The 21,814-nt window shown below is 43.8% G+C and overlaps 1 protein-coding gene and 1 long non-coding RNA gene across 7 annotated transcripts in view; one reads left to right on the top strand and one right to left on the bottom strand.

The window, feature by feature from the left end:
* Window positions 1-21,814, bottom strand: part of PCSK5 (proprotein convertase subtilisin/kexin type 5) — a 522,373-nt gene that overhangs the window by 15,511 nt on the left and 485,048 nt on the right. For all 4 annotated transcript variants that reach the window (XM_086415560.1, XM_086415561.1, XM_086415562.1 and 1 more), the window contains 6 exons: window positions 21,529-21,724; window positions 16,387-16,604; window positions 14,857-15,093; window positions 12,222-12,452; window positions 9,731-9,908; window positions 7,395-7,612 (listed from right to left, as the gene is read on the bottom strand). In XM_086415560.1, the coding sequence (XP_086271686.1) occupies window positions 7,395-7,612; window positions 9,731-9,908; window positions 12,222-12,452; window positions 14,857-15,093; window positions 16,387-16,604; window positions 21,529-21,724 (1,278 nt within the window). The remainder of the gene's footprint in view (window positions 1-7,394; window positions 7,613-9,730; window positions 9,909-12,221; window positions 12,453-14,856; window positions 15,094-16,386; window positions 16,605-21,528; window positions 21,725-21,814) is intronic.
* The window catches only part of LOC147367055 (uncharacterized), a 38,576-nt gene continuing 19,568 nt past the window's right edge, over window positions 2,807-21,814 (top strand). For 2 of the 3 annotated variants that reach the window (XR_015169754.1, XR_015169756.1), the window contains exon 1: window positions 2,807-3,544. This is a non-coding gene — a long non-coding RNA (uncharacterized LOC147367055). Of the gene's footprint in view, window positions 3,545-4,371; window positions 4,442-21,814 lie in introns of all 3 variants that reach the window. The other variant, XR_015169755.1, reaches the window with a different exon arrangement.

Genomic DNA, 21,814 nt, shown 5'->3' with positions numbered 1-21,814 from the left:
GTTTCCTCTGTATCTTTTTATGGCTTGATAGCTCCTCTCTCTTTAATACTGGCTAGTATTCCATTATCTGAAGGTATTGGTGAATTTTTGAGCCTGGGAATGCTCCCAACCATCACCATTAATTCACTCAGGAAATCCCAAATCCAAGTAAAAAAATTTATAGTTTTTTCAAACTGTGCTGACATTACTAAAAATTTTTCCAATCCCTACAAAATTCTTAAAAAGCTGGTGCTGCCCTGTTTTGATTGACTGATGTTAAGAGACATTAACTTACCTAATGATGGTTGCCTGATCCTGATTAGAAACTATTAACAAATGTTTCTCCTCCCCCAAGTAGCACTGCACTGAACTAGGGAGTTGGGACTTGTTTTTATAGGTAGGAAATTAAAATACAGTATTTTATCTGGCAATCCTAGATGGAATGAAAGCCCCTCATATCTAGTAACAGTGGCATCAGAGGTACTACCTTCAACTTTCCAAAAAACCTCATAGAAGGTCAATATTTACTATCACAGGGCCAATGACAACGCAAAGTTCCCACTACTCTCCCACTTCACCCCTAATTCACTGTAATCTCTTGTTTGTTATCTGATCCTGATTAAAAGTTCTGAGCAAACCAATTTTAAACGCCTCTTCTCAGTAAACCGGCTACAATTTACACTAACAATTTGAACAGTATTACAGAGATCAGAAGGAGTTAAAAGAAAAGATGAAATTGGTACAAGACTCAGAAGAGAAGAAAAGTTGATACTACATGGAGTTGAACTGTAATTGCTTAAAATTCCATTGAAATTATGCATTGAGTATTAATAATTAGTAAAAAGTTATTCCCTATTAAAAAAAAAAAAAAAAGGCGTTTAAAATTGGTTCGCCTCAGGATGCCGCGTGGGTAACTGTCCAGGCGGAGCGCCCCTGCTGCAGGGCGGGCCTCTCTACCGCCCCCTGGCGACCGTGACGCGCTGGCGGTGCGCCCGTCTGTGTCTGCGGCGTTGTCCGCGTTGTGCTGAGTGGAATGGGTGTCAGGCTATCACCATTCATACAAATTTTTAAAGAGAAACTTTTATCAAGGGAGCATCTTTGGACTCCCTGTTTTTAAAACCTTCGGAACCGTGACTTGGAGTGGGCAGAGTCGGCTGTGGCTGTGGACCTCAGCACAACCATCAACACTGCTGTTCAAGGATTCACAATTCACGTCCATTCCAGGTTGTAAATGCTAGTCTTTTTTTTTTTTTTTTCCCAATAAAAAGACCATTAACTTAAAAAAAAAAAAAAAAGTTCTGAGCAGCAATTATACATGCCTCTGAAATGGAAAAAAAAAAGAATGCAAATTAATGATTAGTTAAATACAGTTTGTTTGGAAGGTAATTCTTTGAAAGATTAAAATCAATTGTAGATGAGTGAATGGATACCACTGTATGCTATGGATTTATGGAGCTACCTCAAGAACTGCCTGGAAGTGCTTGGGAGGGGACAAATGGGGCATCAGATGGGGCTCTGATATCCTGTTCTGCTTCAATCTGAGCAGCAGCAGCAGCCCTGATTATTTACATAATAGGATTCAGCCAAAGGTTTCATCTGAAGAAGATGGCCTACTGCTAAAATACAATCTGCAACCGCTGTTCTAAATTAGAAATGAGCTGTCCAATATGGTAACTCCTAGCCATACAGTTGGAGAAGGAAATGGCAACCCACTCCAGTATTCTTGCCTGGAGATTCCCAGGGACAGAGGAGCCTGGTAGGCTGCCGTCCATGGGGTCTCACAGAGTCGGACACAAGTGAAGTGACTTAGCAGCAGCAGCAGTTATACAGTGACTACTGAACACTTGTAATGTAGCTACTCCAATTTGAGTTGTGTGTAAATGTAAAATAAACATCAGATTTTGGGACTCAGTACAAAAAAAAGAAAGTGTAATCTAAATAATTTTCATATTGACAATATGTTAAATATTTTTATATGTTGGTTAATATATTATTATTTTTATTTGTTCATTTTTAAGAATGTGACTATGAAAAAAACTAAGATATATCTGCCTTAGATTATCTTTCTATTGATCAGAGGTGACACACCATGCTGTGAGATACATAAAAGAAATTCTAGGACTACTATGAAAAGCACATGACCACTCCTAGGATAGTTGAGGTTGTCCACTAGCCTATAAGCACTTTCTAGCTATGAATAACAGAGAAGGTGATGGCACCCCACTCCAGTACTCTTGCCTGGAAAATCCCATGGATGGCGGAGCCTGGTAGGCTGCAGTCCTTGGGGTCGCTAAGAGTCGGACACGACTGAGCGACTTCCCTTTCACTTTTCACTTTCATGCGTTGGAGAAGGAAATGGCAACCCACTCCAGTGTTCTTGCCTGGAGAATCCTAGGGACAGGGGAGGCTGGTGGGCTTCCGTCTGTGGGGTCGCACAGAGTCGGACATGACTGAAGCGACTTAGCAGCAGCAGCAGCTATGAGTAATGTAATGTTTATGTTACTTAGAGTTACTTTAAAACAATACAAAAACTGTATTGAGCCCTCTCACCAAGTTTTCCCCCACTTCGTGTTAAGACAATTGAGGGGTGGGGGGTGGGGTGTTACGTTGGCAACCAGCGAAGGAGGAGGGAGGTCGTGGCTGGGAGTTTCAAAAAAACCCCACAGGTTACATCTTAGCTGGAAGAGGCGGTCCCACGCTGGAGATAGAGATCGTGGGCGCCACGCGGGGCAGTACCTTGGCCTGGCTCAGCCGCCCCACAATTAGCATTATGGGCTGCAGGTTCCTCCTGACCTGCTGTGGTTTCCTTTCTCTGTGTGTGTTTTTTTGTTTTTTCCTCGCAGCATTTTGCTCCTTTACTTGCAGCTTCTAGAAAGATTCTGATGGAATTCCCAGCCCTTCTGCTTTAGTTCCCTCATGTGGAAGCTTCTCTGCTTTCTCTCCAGTTCCTCTAGTTCTCTAGTTTTTCCTGTTTTCCTTTGCTCTGCTCCTCCTGTGCCTCTGCCTCTCTGGTGCTCTTCTGCTCTCTGCTGTTTCAGCTGCAGAAACTTCTGCCGCTTGAGGAACCAGTTCTTAATTGAGGCATCACTCAGGTGTTTGGTCTAATCAAAAGAAACCTGGAGGCCGCAAACCATGGCTTTGTAAGCCTCGCCTGTGTACGTGAGCGTCACCCTGCGCAAGGCGCCCGCAGCTTGGAAGAAGATCCATCGTGCTGGACCTCAAAGGTCCAGTGTCCCCCAGACTGAAGGTGTGGAAGTTCCTGGTCGGTCATCTCCTCCTAGCCTGGGTCACCTGTCGTGTTTCCTCAGACTTAGACTCCTCGAGCAGAACCTCCTCGCCCAGCTTCTCCGAGCCGTACTCCTTCAGGAGGAGCCGTTTTCTGGGCTGCCCTCGCTGCCACGTGAATCGTGTTCAGCCTCTCGCGGCAGCGTTTCCTTCACTCCTTCCATCACAGGAGAAGGAGTCCCAGTCGTGGCGGGTGGTGAAATCCATTTTGAACTCAGCAGTGCTCACCTTAAGGACGTCGGCGAAGCTGCTGAGCTGAACGGTCTTGCCCTGGAGGCAGGTGAGGAAAGAACTGACTATTCTTGTCTCCACCTCACCCTTGAAGTGGAGGAGGCATGTGGTGCTCTTGGAAAGCCGGGCGTGCGCCATGCCCTCTAGCTTTTCCATCACTTCCCGGTTGGAGATGGCCTTCTTGCCTGCCTTAGCTGCGGGGGGCGGGGGGGGGGTGTTGGGAGGGGTGGGGGGACGCTGATGGTCATGATGGATTGAGGTAGAGATTGTACAGAGCGCAGAGCTCCACTGCCTTAGGTGTGTTGAGGACTGCGGTCAGTTCAGTTCAGTTGCTCAGTCGTGTCCGACTCTTTGCGACCCCATGAATTGCAGCACTCCAGGCCTCCCTGTCCATCACCAACTCCCGGAGTTCACTCAAACTCATGTCCATCGAATCGGTGATGCCATCCAGCCATCTCATCCTCTGTCGTCCCCTTCTCCTCCTGCCCCTAATCCCTCCCAGCATCAGTCTTTTCCAATGAGTCAACTCTTCCCATCAGGTGGCCAAAGTATTGGAGTTTCAGCTTTAGCATCATTCCTTCCAAAGAACACCCAGGACTGATCTCCTTTAGAATGGACTGGTTGGATCTCCTTGCAGTCCAAGGGACTCTCAAGAGTCTTCTCCAACACCGCAGTTCAAAAGCATCAATTCCTTGGTGCTCAGCTTTCTTCACAGTCCAACTTTCACATCCATACATGACCACTGGAAAAACCATAGCCTTGACTAAACTGACATTTGTAGCTGCTACCATAACCTGGGCCTTGGGCAGGTGTGGGGCTCTGCCTGCTAACCAGACCTCTGCAGCCCTGGCTTGAGGTCCCCACCATTGCCTGCAGGAGCCCTTGAAGTAACTCACTGCCACTGCCACCCGTTCCCTTGACCGTGCCAAGTGCTAGAGAAGCCAAGGTAAGCAAGACACATTACTGTGTGCATTTGAGGATCTCAGTCTAGAGGAAGAGAGACAAAAAAGTAAGCAATCAATTATAAAATATGCCCTTTTGACCGCAGGGAACCTGTTTTTCCTGTTCACAGTTGTATTGGCATTATCTGGGTCATAGTGCTCGATGAGTGTTGCATAAATAAAAAGGTGAATGATTGTAGTGTACTTATCAAACACAGATAAGTGGAGACAGGTTACAGGAGGCTTTCTAGAGACAATGCTGACTCTAATGGGCGGAAAAGAGGTAGCCAGACAAAACAGGCTGGAGAAGTACCCCAGAAGGAGAAGCAGCATGGTTGGCTCAGGTTTACAGTAAATAATCGTGTTTGGATAAGAGGATGGTCGGAGAAGGCAATGGCATCCCACTCCAGTACTCTTGCCTGGAAAATCTCATGGACAGAGGAGCCTGGTGGGCTGCAGTCCATGGGATCGCTAAGAGTCAGACACAACTGAGCAACTTCACTTTCACTTTTCACTTTCATGCATTGGATAAGGAAATGGCAACCCACTCCAGTGTTCTTGCCTGGAGAATCCCAGGGACGGAGGAGCCTGGTAGGCTGCAGTCCATGGGGTTGCTATGCAACTGAAGACTGAAGCGACTTAGCAGCAGCAGCAGCAAGAGGATGGTGGTGGAGGAGGAGGAGGGATAAGAGGTGACTATGAGCAGAGTCTCATTATGAAGAACTTCCTATGCAAAGCTACTAAGATTCTACCCTGAAATCAATGGAGAGTCTTATTAGCAGAGAGACGTCCTTACACTATCAGTCAGGTAGAAAAATAAGTCTGAGAGCTTAACAGAGGACTGGTTGGTCACAGAGTGCCTGACATTTTTTGATTTGGAAAAAGACATTAGAATTTATTTGTTTTCTATTCATTCATCCATTTGGAAAACACTTAATGAAAACTTATTATGTATGATACTCTAGACTAGAAATAGGGGCTACAAAATGAATGTGGTCCAGTCCTTGCTTTGAGGGTCTTACAATTAGTAAGCGAGACAGACATGTTTAATTGAAATGTAATGTAAAAACAGCTGTGACTGTAAAATTAGGAAGAAGAAAGATTTCTGGGAAGACTAAGTAAAGCTTCACAGATAAGATGACATTCAAACTGGGTCTTTAACTTGAGAGTTAATAGTGTTGTTCTCCAGGAGGAAGAAATGCACAGATAAAAGTCATGGAGGCATTAAAGTGATGATCTATTTGGTGGCTGCTGAGTGGTTCTGGGTGGTTCCAGGTTCAAGGTATATGGAAGGAGAGTTGAGACCATAAACTAAGAGGACTGACTGAGCAAAGAATTCAGTTACTTTTTAAAGATAGAAAACATTTATTTAAAGTATCAGGAAAAAGAGTGAGTGTGTAGATTGGAGAGATAGCTATCAGTCAGTCAGTTCAGTTGCTCCTGCTACTGCTAAGTCGCTTCAGTCGTGTCCAACTCTGTGCAACCCCATAGACAGCAGCCCACCAGGCTCCCCCGTCCCTGGGATTCTCCAGGCAAGAACACTGGAGTGGGTTGCCATTTCCTTCTCCAATGCATGAAAGTGAAAAGTTAAAGTGAAGCTGCTCAGTCGTGTCCGACTCTTTGCGACCCCATGAATCACAGCACGCCAGGCCTCCCTGTCCATCACCATCTCCCGGAGTTCACTTAGCCTCATGTTCATTGAGTCAGTGATGCCATCCAGCCATCTCATCCTCTGTCGTCCCCTTCTCCTCCTGCCCCCAACCCCTCCCAGCATCAGAGTCTTTTCCAATGAGTCAACTCTTCTCATGAGGTGGCCAAAGTACTGGAGTTTCAGCTTTAGCATCATTCCTTCCAAAGAAATCCCAGGGCTGATCTCCTTCAGAATGGACTGGTTGCTATACCATGTTCATAAACATGATGACTCCAGATTGTAAAGATGGATTTCAGTGCAATGCATTAATATCCAAGGGGTTCTTTAAATGATATGTGACTGATTATAAAATTTATATAGAAAAAGAGCAAGTTATAGCCAAGATGATTGGAATGTATCCTATCAGCTGTCAATATTAATCTAATATATTTTAAGAAAAAAACATCATAGGAGGTATTTATTTCTTAAATGTTGAGAGGAATTCACCATAATATTCTGTGTCAGACTATGGAGAAAAATGAGTGAAATTAAATTTTAGAAAGATTGCTCTGGGATTACTTATTGTTCAGGATGACCTGGGTATGGAGTAGCAAGACCAGAGTTGGGGTAGTGTGCCGACTATTTCAGAAAATTATCTAAGATGCTAAGAATAAAGAATCAGGATAGTAGGAATTGAGAAAGAAATCTGAACAGAGAAATGTTTAGTGGGGAGAATAAATAGGCCTTGAAGTTTACCACTGTTGGAGGGTATGTGAGTGTACAGGAGGCAAATGAAAGATAACTTCAAGATATCAGACCTGGGCAATTTGTTGGACAGTGGATCCATTAACAGAAGGAGTGAATATCAGAGGAAACCCAGATTGTATTTACTCTGGGACATGTTGATTTTAAGAATCTCTGAGACAGACAAGTAGGTCTCTGGAGAATAAGATGGAGCTTGGAACAATTTTAGGCCAACATAATTGTTGAAATAATGAAATTAATTCTGCCTGGCAGATTCCAAGTTAGTCAGGCAGAGAAGGAAGGCAGTAGGTGGAAAACACTTGCTGTAGGGGATGATGTCTGTATCTGGGCCTTGAAGGATGGGAGGATCTGATGAGGCAGCAGTGTGGTGCAGGAGCAGTTAGGGGTAGAGGGCTAATGCACAGAAGCTGAAAGAGAGCATCGGGTGCTGATCTTAGGATCGGCTATGAGGTTGGCAAGCAAGAGGAACCTCCAAAGGTGATGAAAGGAGAGAAGGAAAAAGCAGAAAGAAAAACTTTGCATTTTTCCATTCACATGTGCAACATGATTAGATGGGTCCTTACCTTTGCATTTATCACAGGTCGGGTGGCATCTCTCACAGGTCTGGGTGCTTGGCTCCATGTAGTAATGCTCTGGACAGGTGCGATGGCACTGTCCTTTGGAGCGGAGCAGAAAGAAGAATGGATCGCAGGACAGGCAGTCTGTGGGCTGCGGGCCCTGGCAGGCCTTGCAGCTCCTGTGGCACCTCTTGCACTGTCCTGTGGAGTTTTCTGCATAATATCTGAACCAAGGAGAGAAGCAAAGGATCAGTACTAAGCTTGCTCAGAGGTTGGGTGTGGTGGGAAAAATCATGGTTACAAACTGAGTGCTTTTAGAATCTACTTATTAGATTCATTACCAATTATACTAATACATCTCTTGAGTCTCATTTTCTTATCCATAAATTGAACATTACAATCCCTCCCTGATATCTGTGGGGATTACGTTAGATGACACACGTGGAAGGACCTAGCACAGATCACACCAAGTTGTCGTTCAGTTGCTCAGTCAAGTCCGACTCTTTGAGACTTCATGGACTGTAATCAGTCAGGCTCCTCTATCCATGGAATTCTCCAGGCAAGAATACTGGAGTGGATTGCCATTCCCTTCTCCAGGGAATCTTCCTAATCCAGGGACTGAACCTGGGTCTCTTGCATTGCAGGCAGATTCTTTACTGTCTGAGTCATCAGGGATGCCCTTTTTTTGGCATGAGGTGACTACGAAATCACTTGAACCTCATAGCCTGGAAGAGGATCTCATGCATAAGTACAAACAGTAACTGGGCCTTAAAAATGTTCTGAGGTTAAATACCAAAATAATGATGTGCATGGGGTCAGGGTACAGAAGAGTATACACCTGTCTTCCCAAGGGGATTTAACACACAAAGTTTATGCATGTGGATGAGTGATTTTACGAAAGGAACTATATCAATAAAATAGCCACTTATATCTAATTAATACCCTATTTATTCCCCATTTAAGGGATTTATGGCAACCTGTGCCTCACTTCCAAAAGGGAACTTCACTTACTATGGAGTAATTGTTTTCTTAATTGCATGTTCTGCAATCTTTTTAGATTATTTTTGTGTGTGTGTGTGTCTGCATAAGAGTATCTAATGATTTGATTTGAGGAAGATGGAGATTCTTTATATGGGATCCAGATTTTTCAAGCACTTACTAAGATAAAGATGAAGGGCTGAGCCAGGCCACCCCATTCCCTCTCTAGTCTGGCAGGAACCTTTCTTTATTGATTTATGTGACTGGTGTTTTTTGAGAGCTGCTAATGTGTGTGGCTCTGTGCTGAGTGTTGTAGAAACTTGTGTGAAAAATAAGATGTGTTTTTCTTCCAGGAGCTTATAATTTTCTGGGAAAGAGATATATAAGAAGAATAGGCTCTTACAAAGTCTTTGTACTACTCACCTTAACTCTATATTAAGCATGTGTTGAATGAATGAGGTGAATCAAAACACAAGACAAAGAACTGAAGATAAGGATGTGCACATTTGGTCAAGAGCATTTGGGGAAAGTCCAAGATTATAGCCCTGTAATTTGGGTCTGGAAACTCTCAATGCTTTAGGTTACTGACTGGGAAGGAAGAGTTAACAACAGACCTGTAATCAGTCTTTATCTTTTCTGGGGATGCCTGGTGGCAGAAGAGATGACCCAGTCAAGTCCTCTTCCAAATGTGCTGGTTACTAGACCTTCTGATAAACACACTCAGTGTTTCCTAGCAGAATAAGCATAGGATGGAGAGCTCTTATCTGCGAGATGCTTTTAAAAGGACACATCTGTGTATCTAGGTTGCTTATGGTAGCTAAACCTGCAATTTGTGGATTAATGGGGGCATGGCAGTTGGAGAATTAGTGGGGTAAAAGTGGGGAGAATTAGTGGGGTAAAAGTGGAGATATTTAATGGAAATTGTGCCCTTTATAAAAATCAATGCTCCACATCCATTGCTTAGACCTCATGTATTAAATATGATCAGAACAGATCCAGAAGAGAAAGAACCTACTTTCATGGTCATGGGCTTCTCTAAGAGAAGAATCACCTCTGCCTTGTAATTATTGTGTCCTTCCAATTGGTGATGTTTGGCATGTGGGTCTGACTTGACAGTCTGACTCTGTGTGTTATCTCATTGGGTCCCTCTGCCTTTCCTGTTTACTCTTCCATGACTGTGAACTGGCTGAAATCCTCTAGAGAGCAATTACATTTGGGTTGGACTCTCATCTTTGTTTCTTACTGGCAGTAAGACTTCAGTCTGGCTATCTAAGTGTTCCAGGATTTAGCTTCCTCATTCGCAGAATGGGTTTGCTAACAGTGAAATCTGGAGTGATTATGGGCTAGTGCGTTGAGCATCTTACCCTTCTCTGCACTGGGTCAGGCACTCCTGTCCCAGCTGGAACCAGCCTGGCTGGCAGGAGAGGCATTGCATGCTGTGTCGTCCTTCACATGTCCTACAAGAGCTGTGGCAGGAGGCACACCGGTGGCTGTCCTCATCAGCGTAGTAGCCTTCGGGGCAGTCCTGCACGCAGGTTGTGTCTGCCAAGGGAGGAAAGAGTCTGACCTGATGTCAAGTATGACATGGGTCTTCCAAAGCTCTATATGCTCCCCACTGTTTACCGGGGTTGGGGGTGATGAGAGGGGATGCAGGAGGAATGAGACAGTGACCCTGTGGACTGATGAGTATCCAAGGAGCTAAGATGAATGTCCAAGTATCAACCATAAGGTCATTAGGAGTTGAGGAAAAACAGAGGTCAGAGTGGATGGACTGTGGTGGGCAGGACAGAAACCACTGTCTGTCAGAGTGTGCAGGAGGAAGTTAAGGGCCTCCAAGGATAGGGAGAACATTTGGGGCAGGGGTGCTGGGATGGCAGGAATCAGGGCTCCATTCAAGAAAACAAAGTGCAGGGTCAGTGCGATGACAAGTTCTTACAATTTCAACTATTTTTAGCCTAAACTATGAGATTTTACCGTCAGCTTTGCTGTGCTGTCCAGACAGTGTGACTCTTGAAATACAAGTGAATTAAAATGAATTTTAAACTTTGTTTCCTCAGTGGTAGGAGGACAGACATACAATATTACCATTGAGACACAAAGTTCTCTGGGCAGTGAGACTCTCTTTCTGCCCATGTATTTAAAGAATTAGATTCTAACCATGAATCCTCTGCTCAGCAAGATGAGTTGGAGCTTTGTTGTTCAGCCCCACATAACCCCAGTCTTTCCTCCACCCATCCTGGTGGAGTCTTGATTCTTGCCTTTTCACCTTCCTTGACAATATTTAGGGGGTGGAAGGCAAGGGTGGATTCCTGATAAAGTTAAAACATGAGATTTTCTGGCTTCACAGTTTAACATGCAGTCTTAGAGGCACCTTCTTCCCTGGCTTCTGCTTAACCTCATAGAACAGAAGCCAGGCTCTCCTGCCTTGTTAATATGAGCCACTGGTCACAAACCTCTAGACCAGAAGCCCGTGTGTCTCTGTAACTTCAATCAGCATTTGCACAGGCACTGGTGGGAACAACAACAAAAACCCCCTAAATGATATTAGAGTTGCTGTTAGTGCTGTCGATCCACCCAAACTCTGTCCTGGGAGACTCTGAGCTGCTTAGGGACAGCGGTCATGTCATTCATCTCTGCTTTTCCAGCACCCAGCACAATGCCAGTTTTGGTTCAGTGGCTATTCTGTTAAAGATGGATGTTGACAGTGGTTTATTGTCTAGCTAATGTTATCTAATTAACTCGGGGGGAGGCCTGAATACCCCTAAGTTGAAGCACCTGTGTATTAGGTTCCTCTTACCACAAATGTGTAGGCTTAGAATAGTGCAAATTTATTATTCTGGAAGTCAGAAGTCTAACGTGGGTCTAGGGGATTGTGTTCCTTTTAGAGACTCTGAGGGAAGATCTGTTTCTTTGCTTTTTCTAGCTTCTAAAGGTCATCTGCATGCCTTGGCTTGTAGCCTTCTCCTCCAGTTTCTTCTCAATATTCCAATGGTCTGACATCACATAGACTTCAACTACTGACTCTGTTTTGTCCTGCCTCCCTCTTAAAAGGACCCTTGTGATAATACAGAATAGTCCTATTAAATTAATTAATCACATCTGCAAATATTTTTTGCCATGTAAAGTAACATATTCACGGGGTCTGAGGATTAGGTCATGTACATTTTTAGGGAGAGCCTTATTCAGACTACCACAGCCTCCAGAGGAGTTATCTAGTTTATAAGTAGCCTGACCTTGATGGGGTGGCGGTAAGGGGCAGGGTGGGAGAATACGAGAAGACCAGGTCTTTGACATCCTGCATCCAGCTTTGGCGGGGACCACAAGTACTGAAATCTCGGTCCTAGTCTAATTTATATTTCTAGTTAGAGATACAGTGATAAGATAGCTTCTGTCTGTATGAAGGCACCTGAGGTGGTCTCTGGTAACACTCTATATTGGGGATAATTAGAAAAGTTTTGGCATTGGGATGAGACGAGATCTGGAATGGTCTCAAGAAGCCGCAACTGCTGGGAAGAAGGTTTACTGAGATATATGAAAGAGGAGCTAAGACAGATGGATAAGGAAGACTGAAGTCCTCAAATGTTTTCTATAGGGAGGTGAGTGAGTGAGAGGAAGCATATGTAAGGCCAGTGGGGGTCAGTTGGTACAGGGCACGTGTGCAGAGCTCTTTGTACTATTCTCCCTCTTGCATCTTTTCTGTAGGTGTCAAAATTTCCAAATACAGTGTGAAAAATTGAAAAAGAAAAGAAAAAAAAAAAAAAAAGACACCAATTCCTGCAGGGCACCAGGCATTGTACAAGGTAGTCTCCCAGATGGAGGGGAAGACAAGCTCTCCTCTGAGGAGAAGTTACTCACTGAGCAGGAGGCTGTTGCGCAGGCAGGTCTGACACTGGAACTCTGAGGGCCCCGTGCAGTGGAGGCACTTGGCATGACAGGCCTCACATGCCTGTGCCTCCTTGTCCCAGTACTCCGTGGCAGCGCATTCGGTGTGAGGCACACAGCCCCCGTGGTTGTTCACCCTCAGGCCTTCCTGACACGTCGTGCAGGCCCCCGAGGACGAGCAGGTGCGGCAGGACTTTTGACAGTCTGCAGGTGGGATGGGGACAGCACACGAGAGAGAGAGAGTCAGGTCACCCCTCGAGGGAATCAGTTCCTTGAAAAGTGTGCTCGCTGTCCTTGCTCAGAGATTTCTAGGGCTCTGTGTCAAGGGTGTGGGGCCAGGAGTTGGGCTCTAGGGTGGAGCATTCTTGTTGCAAGACGAGAAAAAAAATGTCTGGTTCACTTTCTCTGCAATCCCCAGGCAGTCCCTTCTTGCAGCAGCCACCTCAGAGATGTTAGTAAGAGCTACCGTAATTACACAAACTGCAGCATGATAATAACCAGCAGTTCTGTGCTAGCAAAGTCACACACTAGTATGTGGGCTCTCACCACTGTAACTCCTCCTCTGTGGTCCTCTGCTGACCTCCCAGTAGTTTGAGCTTATTACTAACATAAAAATTGCCAATGTGTATTGTAAATACCTCTTGATTAAAAAAAGACATAAACCTCTTTTATAGTCATTTTGAAAACCAGAGTGCCCATTAGAGAGCCTGGAATATAACAGGTTAATTCCCAATAGCTGAGCTGGCCTGAGTTCAGTCATCTGTATTTTTTAAAGCTCCTCTGGTGGTTCTAATGGGCAACCAGGGATGAGAACCAGAGGGCTTTTTCAATAAGAAAATTAAATCAGGAAGATTAAGAACATGTACTCAAAACTTGTAAAGTTATCTATATGGCAGATTACTTTTATTATTGAACACCAGGGAAAGGCCCAGTCGATCCTCAGTTCCTACCCTAGTGCAGGCAGGATGGCCTGCAGGCAGGTGGCCTCTGGCTGAGTCCTTAACCTTCTTGTGGAAACTGACCCATAGGTTTGCAGCCTCCTCATGTGCTCGCTCCCAGCCCCTTTCCTTCAGGTTTATAGAGATAAAAAGAACATACAGCATTGTGTACGTTTAAGGTGTACAATGTGATGATTTGATATATGCATATATTGCAAAGTAGTGACCACGATAAGGTTAGCTACACAGGTACAGCTGCTCATCTTCATGTGCTTTCACAAATGGGGGGAACATTGTCACTAAATAGGGCTTTACGTAAAACACACAGAAAGGTATATCCAGATCGTAAGGTTAGATCAGAAAGACTGTAGGAACGTACTGTATCTTCACGTTTGACCAGACACATTTCCTGAATACGTTCTAGGATGTGGGTGGCCACGAGGTTCTCCTGCCACGTGAGTTCATCCTCTAGCTCTCACTGTGGTTAGGGGGCCTGTGTCTGGATTTGCTTAGTGGCAACATAAGGAGCTAAGCTGATTCCCTGGTGGCTCAGATGATAGAGAATCTGCCTGCAATGCAGAGGACCCAGATTTGATCCTTGGGTTGAGAAGCTCTCCTGGAGAAGGAAATGGCAACTCACTCCAGTATTCTTGCCTGAAGAATTCCATGGACAGAGGAGTGTGCTGGGGTCAGTGGGGTCACAAAGAGTTGGACTGGGCTGAGCGACTAACACTTTCACTTCTTTCGAGGAACTAAATTACCACTAACTGCCTCATTGCAGTGAATCCTGTGATTGTAGTTAACAATAGTATATTGTATACTTGAAAGTTGCTAAGAGTAGAGCTTAAGTGTTCTTACCGGAAACAAACAAACAAACAAAAACAAAACTATGGCTGTATTAGCTGGTCGACCTTATTGTGGTCACCATTTATCAATATATACATATATCAAATCATCCCATCATACACCTTAAACTTATACAAGGATATATATGTCAATTATATCTCAATAATAAAACTGGGGGGAAAAGGAAAGTCCTTTCAATCAGAATGCTTCTCTTACTTGCTTTAGAATTCCTCTAGTGGTGGACAGTATATTTAATTAATTTTTCTATTTCCTGACAACTAATAGGAAGCAAAGAATTCATGCCTAGTTAAAATATAAGGAGGCATAATTAATAACAGATCCTTTCTTGAATCTACAGGGGTTGAAATGCCAAATGGGATGTGGAATAGAGGACCCCAGGCAGTAGAGGCTGCCTGCAGGTGATGATGAGGGGGAGGGGGCTTTAGGGAGACAAAAAGCATGGAGAAAACCCTCTGTGGCACAGCTTTCCTTACACTGCTATGATCCTCTAATGAATTAACATTTTAAGAAAAATTTTCTATAATTTGGATGACTTTCAAAGGCTCAGCATCTCTGTTGTAAATCTTCACCCGAGAATCCCTTTTGATCAGGTCAACATTATTCAGTGCTAATAAGTTACATCATGAAGCTAAGGAATGATTCATTTAAAAATAAATAATAAACTAGAGCAGGTATAGTGTTGAGATTGCAGCTCTGGGGCTGGAACTGTACAAACCTCAGACCTGCTTTCTCTCAGTAGAAACCCATCATCCTCGTGGGTTCCCTGGGATGTGGTGCTTGGCCACACACCCCGAAATCTTTACCTTTGCAGACCTTAGTCTCTTTTTCCAAGTAAGTTCCTTCTGGACACTCATCTAAACACTGCCCATCGTAGAGAACCAAGGACGCCTCGGCACAGAGGTCACAGTCATCCGCCCAGGGACCACTGCACTCCAGACAGTCTTCATGGCAGGAGACACAGTGGCGCCCGTCTGCGTAGAAGTGGCTGGGACAGGACTGGTGGCATGCGTCCTTGTGCAGGAAGAACTCAGGCATGCACTCTGGGGGAGGGGGAAGCAGCAGAAGGAATTTATTTGTTCTGCAGTGGGCTAGCCCATCCCCTACCACTTTGACCCATTTGACTCCGGGGTACATTTGCCTCACCCCCATCCTCCCAGGGGCTTCCCAGGTGATGCAAGTGGCCAAGAATTTGCCTGCCAATGCAGGAGACACAGGAGATACATGGGTTCAATATCTGGGTCAGAAAGATTTCCTGGAGAAGGAAATGGTAAACTGCTCCAGTATCTTTGCCTGGAGAATCCCATGGACAGAAGAGCCTGGTGGGCTACAGTCCATGGGGTTTCAAAAATCAGATATGGCTGAACACACACACCCACACACCCACCCACCCACCCACCCACCCACCCCCTCTCCCAGGGCATGTCATTCTTATCTCACAAGCCCTGCCTTGGGAAAGGAGACCACTTATGGTGGCCCAGTTAGATGGTCCTGGGTTCAAATCCTGAAGCGATCTGCCGTTTGGATTGCAAAAAACCACAGGGAAGTTGAGTCAGGGCTGAGATGCTGGATGTATTGTTCTGAAAGCCCAGAAAGCATTAACAGATTTTTAAACTTCTATTGAACACTTCTGGTTCTATTTAATACAGAAAGCAGTTTCAGAATTAGTGGAATAGTTAATTTTCCATTCACTGATAGGGTAAACTAATGAAATATACATGGTTAATCCATATGAAGAATGCATTGTTAGTTTTTTTGTGCCTATTCTCTTATTCGTGGGGGAATTCCAGAAATCACTTAGGTAACACCAAATCCTTTGGGTTGGACAGATGGAACATTTAAATGAATCTGTCTTATTCTGTAGAGGAAATTAGACAGCCTTTCTCAGGAGATAATCTCAGGGAAAGTTCCTAGCCAGAGGGCTACTCTCCGAGTCTTACAGTTGCCTGATCCTTACTTTTGTATCTTTTATAACAGTTGAAATTCTCCAGCCACCTCTGTGTTTTGTTAATATTAGTCTCTCCTATGAAATTTTGTGATCAGAGCAGCAGAAACTTTGGGTTCTTATCTGTATCTCTAGCACTTGGGACAGTGCTTGTCACACCCTAACTGCCCAGGACATGTGTGTGGGAGAAATCTTATAAAAAATGGGCTCTTGTCTGTCTTAATTTGCAGAATCCATCATGGAAAGGCTTTATGTCACCCTCAGTTTTCTCGGTGACCCCCATAGAGGTCAGTTTCAGTAAAGGTATGGAGATGGTTTCCCCAGATCTTGTTGGACATCCCACTCTTAGGTAGTGGGCCCCCACGCTCTCCCCTGTGAGGCTCCCAGGTACCTTTGCATGTTTTCTCATGGATGCAGTCCTGACACATCTCTGGGCAGCGCTTGCACACCCCTTCCATGGCCACATGCCTCTCAGGGCAGGTTTCCCGGCACACCCCCTGGTCTAGGACAAGGCCTCTTTCGCAGGACTGACAGTTGGTGGCATTTCCTTCACAAGTTCTGCAGGAAGAGCTGCAGTGCTCACAGGTATCGTTATCTGCGTAGAAGCCCCTATGGGGAGAAGAGGGAGCCACTAGACAAGCTTTCCAACTAGGGAGTTGATTCACACCTGGCAGTCAAGAATTAGGGCTGAAAATGGAAGGACTATGGCTGTTGTCAACTAAAATGAATTCATCAGATTTCCTGGGGAAGGCGCTTAAAAAAAAAAAAAATCAGGTTTAAAAAAAATTAAATGAAAGAGGTAGGTATTATCCTTGTGAATTTAGGGTGTTTGAAAACAACTTTTTAATTTGTATATAGTTTAGTCATCTTCTGATTTTCTATTTTATCTCCTAATTTTTGTTCTCTTTTTTTTGTTAGAGTAGAAAATGCTTTTTATCCCATTTAATACGGTTTTAATTTAAAAACAGTTTAAAATGTAACAGTTAAAATATTTTTAAAAGGCTCTAAAGGTTTAATGACATATACAGTTTTTGCATATGAAAAGGTGGGGAATGCCCTTGGAGTTAACACCTAGAACACGGGGACCACCTCTGACCCCGTAGGGTACTTGTAGCCAGCAACTGGACCCTGTGGAATGGGGATACCCCTCTTGCCTTAGAGTCATTATAGCCACTACCCTTTCAGTTGAGGCCACTGAGGAAATTGCTGTGGAATCCCCTTTAGCCATTTTTGTTCCTCGTGTAGTAGAGATACTCCTGAATTCTCATCACATTCATTTCTCAGCCAGACAGTTTCTATGAAGTCTTTTTGTTAACTGCTCCTCACCTAATTCCTTTATGTTAGAATAACCGTAACCCGACTACTCTTCTCCCTTCTGTCGCCCATGAAGTAGCTCACCTCTGCTTAGTGCTGATGACCACCTTCTGATTCCTCGTACTGATCTACAGGAGACTCCACTGGGCAGCACTGACTTCTCATGGTTTACTGATGGTCTCATTTAACAAGGTGACAATAGTAAATAGTGTACCGGGTATGTTAGTACCACTCCTTTTGATATTGTTGAGGCAGCGTCTTTAGCTATGGCTACTTTAACTGAACAGGCTGAATCATATGCTCTTTTACAGGTTTGTACTTTAGCCAAGGACAAAACTGCCACTATTTAAATTGCTTTTAGAGTAACTCGTGGTTTTGAAATATTGTGGAAGCAATAGAAATAAAACTTAAAATGCCCCTTATGTGTAAGAATTAGTGAATATACTTTTTGCCCATCACTTTAGCTATTATGGTTTGGGGGCTTCTCACTTGACTCTCTGGAAGCTAAGGGAAACCATCTTGTTGATATTTTTGCAAGGAATCCTGCTCTTAAAGGGACCAGTTGCAGCCAAATGATATTTTATAATATCTTTTTCCAAATGATTTAGAAAAACTGGCTAGAAAGGTACAACAGCTGGCCTCAGAAAAAGAAAAACAGGTTTGGAAATTCAACAGTTGTTAGTTGGATAAAAAGAGAAAACTCTCATTTGGGCTGTATAACAAGCCAGTCCTACTGGAGATTCTGAAACTCCCACTCCCCACCGCTGGTTACATGCATTAAACCTTCAGTCTGTGACGAAATGATAAACTTCATGAATCAGTATTAATGGGGAAACATTAACAAGGCCACAAAAAATATTTACCTTACTTGTCCTGCTTATCCAAACTACAACCCAGGGAAGCCTCTTCCTACTGTTCCCCGACATTTTAAACTGCCCAGACCACTTGAGGTCTGGCAAATGGATTACATAAAATTTCCTCTGTCTAATGGATGTAAATAAGCTTTAGCCATGGTCTGTATGTTTTCACACTGGATTGAAGCCTTCCCTTGCAGGCAGGCTACTGCCTTTTCTGTGACTAAAATTAATCCCTTTAGAAAAGATTATCTTTACCTGGAACTTATTGTGATTGAGGAACCTATTTTATTGGCCATGTACTTAGGTCTGCACTGTATGGCCAGTTTTACAACTTTTCACTTGCTTAACTACCCTCAATCCTCTGGTTTAATCTAATGCACTAATGACATTATTAAGACTCAGTTGGCAAAATTTGTAGAGGCCCTCCCAATACCTTAGGGCTTCCCTGGTGGCTCAGATGGTAAAGAATCTGCTTGCAATGCGGGAGACCCAGATTCGATCCCTGAGCCAGGAGGATTCCATGGAGAAGGGAATGGCTACCCACTTCAGTATTCTTGCCTGGAAAATCCCACTGACAGAGGAGACTGGCGGGCTACAGTCTTTGGGGTTTTAAAGAGTTAGACGTAACTGAGCAACTGACACTTTCCAAATACCTTGGTCAAAAGCATTGCCATTGGTACTTCTGAATCTCATATCCACCCCTTTTGAAATTCATAAACTCTCACCACTTGAGATAGTCATAGGATGCTCATTGTACTTGACTTCTACTTCTTCTGACCCTCAACTGATAAAAGGAGAGAAACTTCAGTGTTGGAAGGGCCTAATTGCTTTTATTAAAAAGAACCATGTTTTAGTGCAGCAATCTTTTCATGGTGTGGCCATGGATTACATCCAAACAGGCAATTTTTCACAAAGAGAAACAAAGCTGCCAAGCCAAGCTGGGTATTATATGTCCCTAAGACTTTATCTCCCCTGTTTTTTTGATAAACATAAAAATGGGGGAATCCCATGGTAATCAGACCACCCTACTCAAGACAGGAAAACACATACTTGTGATTTCATAGTCTGCAGGATTTTCAGGTCAGTTTAATAGCATCCCTGTTGCTCAAAAAAAGGAAAAAGGCTGCCATGTATCCATGTGTGTGCATTTGGAGGATAAAAATCTCTTCTCCCTGCTGGGTTTTATTACCCTGACCCTTTCACTATTAAGCCTCTTTTAAAATACCCAACTGGGGAGGCAACTTGAAAATATTATGCTGAATAAAATAAGTCACAAAGTTACAAAAAGTTACAAAAAGTCACAATCTGTATTATTTATATAAAATGTTCAATAGGCAAGTCTCTAGAGACAAGGTAAATTAGTGGTTGCTTAGGGTTGTGGGAAATTAGGAATAACTGCTGAAAGGGTACAGAGTTTTCTTTTGGGGGTGATGGAAAGATTTTAAAATCAATTGTGGTGATAGTTGCACAAGTCTCTCACTATACTAAAAATCATTGAATTGTATACTTTATGTGGGTAAATGGTGTGGCATGTGAGTTATATCTCAACAAAGCTGTTACAAGGAAAAAAGAAACCCTGGTTGAACAAGAAGGTGACATTGTGTAGTGGTTAAGCACATGGATTTCAGTGCTAGAGAGATTTGGTTTGAAATCCTGACCGTGCCATGTATTAGCAGTGTGACTTAGGGCATGCCACCCTTTTTTTCATCTGTGAAGTGAGGGAGATAATGGTATAGTGTCCCTCCATATCTGTAGGAGATTGGTCCAGGACCTGACGTGAGTGCCAAAATCCATGGATGCTCAAGTCCCATAGTTAGCCCTTTATATCTGTGGTTCTGCATCTGTGGGTTTGGCCAACTGTGGATTATGTAGTACTGTATTTATTGAAAAAAAAATAAAGGGGATGGTGCATTTGAAACTCTTAGCACAGTGCCTAGATATTGCAAGATCTCAGTAAGTATCTGTTTTTAAATGGTTTCTTTTCCCTTGGAATCTCTTAGCTGTTTGTGTATTAAGGACCTGAGAAGTATGACATTGATTGATGTAAACCTTCCCTACTGGATTATAAGCCTGTTGCAAACTCAGACTCCCTTCACTTGACTTTATCTTAGCTTCTAGTATCAATTCTTAACACCCAATAGGTATCTGTAGAATTGAATTGTATATGTTTGCCTTCTATGATAGATTGGATGCTTCTTGAGGGTCAGTTCCTTGACTTATATTTGTATGCTATAGGATCAGTCTCAGTAATGGATATAAACAGGTCATTAGAAAACAGGAGTTGTTTTTATTTGCAGCAGGCAAATAAAATTTCTAGTTCCTTTAGATGTTGGCTGCTTCCTCAAACCCATTTCTTGCCTCCCTCTCTCCACTCTTCCTGGCTGTTAGTGTTGTGATTTTTGTGGGTTTTCAGGGGCGAATCTCGTTCAGCCTACGTCAGTCCTTATATTTCCATTCTCCTTGCCAGGGATCAGTTTAGGAAGGTGTTAGTGATGCATTCTGGCTGATGAGATGTGAAGGGAAGTCTGAGGAAGTTTTGTTTCCTCTTAAAAAGAGATAAACAAGAAGAAAGGCACCCTTTTCTGTCTCTGGTTATTGCAGCTTGGGATGATGATGTTGGGGATGGGCAGGCAACATGAACTCTGGGGAGGACAAGCTATGGAAGATACGAGAGCACAATGGAAAGATTGTGGGTTTCTAATGAAGCATTGGCCACCAAAATAATAAATGCTACACTTCCAAACTTTGTATCATATGCATAAATAAACACCATATTTTGTGCCAGGCCCTTTGACATCTTTGTTTCTTGTTACTGAAATTTTCCTGATGAACTTTTCCACTTGCTATTCCCACTTCCCATTTAGGTAAATCTTGGAGCCAGGACCATTGATAGGAAGAGTAAAGGAATTGTAAACCAGGGGACAGAGGAAGCCATGAGGAATCAATAAATAACTAAGCAGGCATTGCTCTCTATTTATTATCTGTGATTCATACCTCTCTTTCAACATGTAGAAGAGGTTCGTGCCTTCCACAGCTTATCACAACCTCACTTTTGTCATGGGAAAAAAAAAACAAAAACCCTGACAACTATTTGATCATAAATACAAGGTAAAATAAAGAACATATTTTCATAAGAGTAAAAATATATACATCTTGTGGTCAGAAGGGAGAAGCATGCATCTGGTCTTAAGTAAGCTTTGGCTGCTGTGGCTGAGAGTGATGTCAGCCAGTTAGGCAGGGAGGAGGACATAGGTGCTCTAACTAGGCAAGAGAAGAGGTCTTTGGTGAATAGGGAGGAATTGCCCCCAGTGTTGCAGGAGAAGGAACACAGAGTAGCAAGCGAAAGGAAGAGGAAAACTTACTCAGGGCACCTGGTGGAGCACCTGCCTTGGTGGAGGAAGAGGGGGCGGTCTGGCCGCGTTTGGCACTTTTGGCAAAGATTGACTTCAGAGCAAGAGGCGCAGTCCTCTGTGCAGTTCTCGCAGCTGCCGCTCCTCACCGAGGGCCACGTGCCTTGGGGACAGGATGGAACGCAGGTCTGAGCCAGCAGATAGGTGCCTGGAGTCCCAGGGAAGAAGACAGGTCAGATGATCGTCAGGTGTCTCCTCTAACAGTACACGCACCCAAGCAGAGAATTGACACTCCCAA

Source organism: Bos grunniens, chromosome 8 (assembly GCF_055505025.1).
Source record: "Bos grunniens cultivar Pamir isolate PY7600 chromosome 8, Bosgru_T2T1.0, whole genome shotgun sequence".
Taxonomy (NCBI): Eukaryota; Metazoa; Chordata; class Mammalia; order Artiodactyla; family Bovidae; genus Bos; species Bos grunniens.
This window is presented reverse-complemented; position numbering and strand designations above follow the sequence as displayed.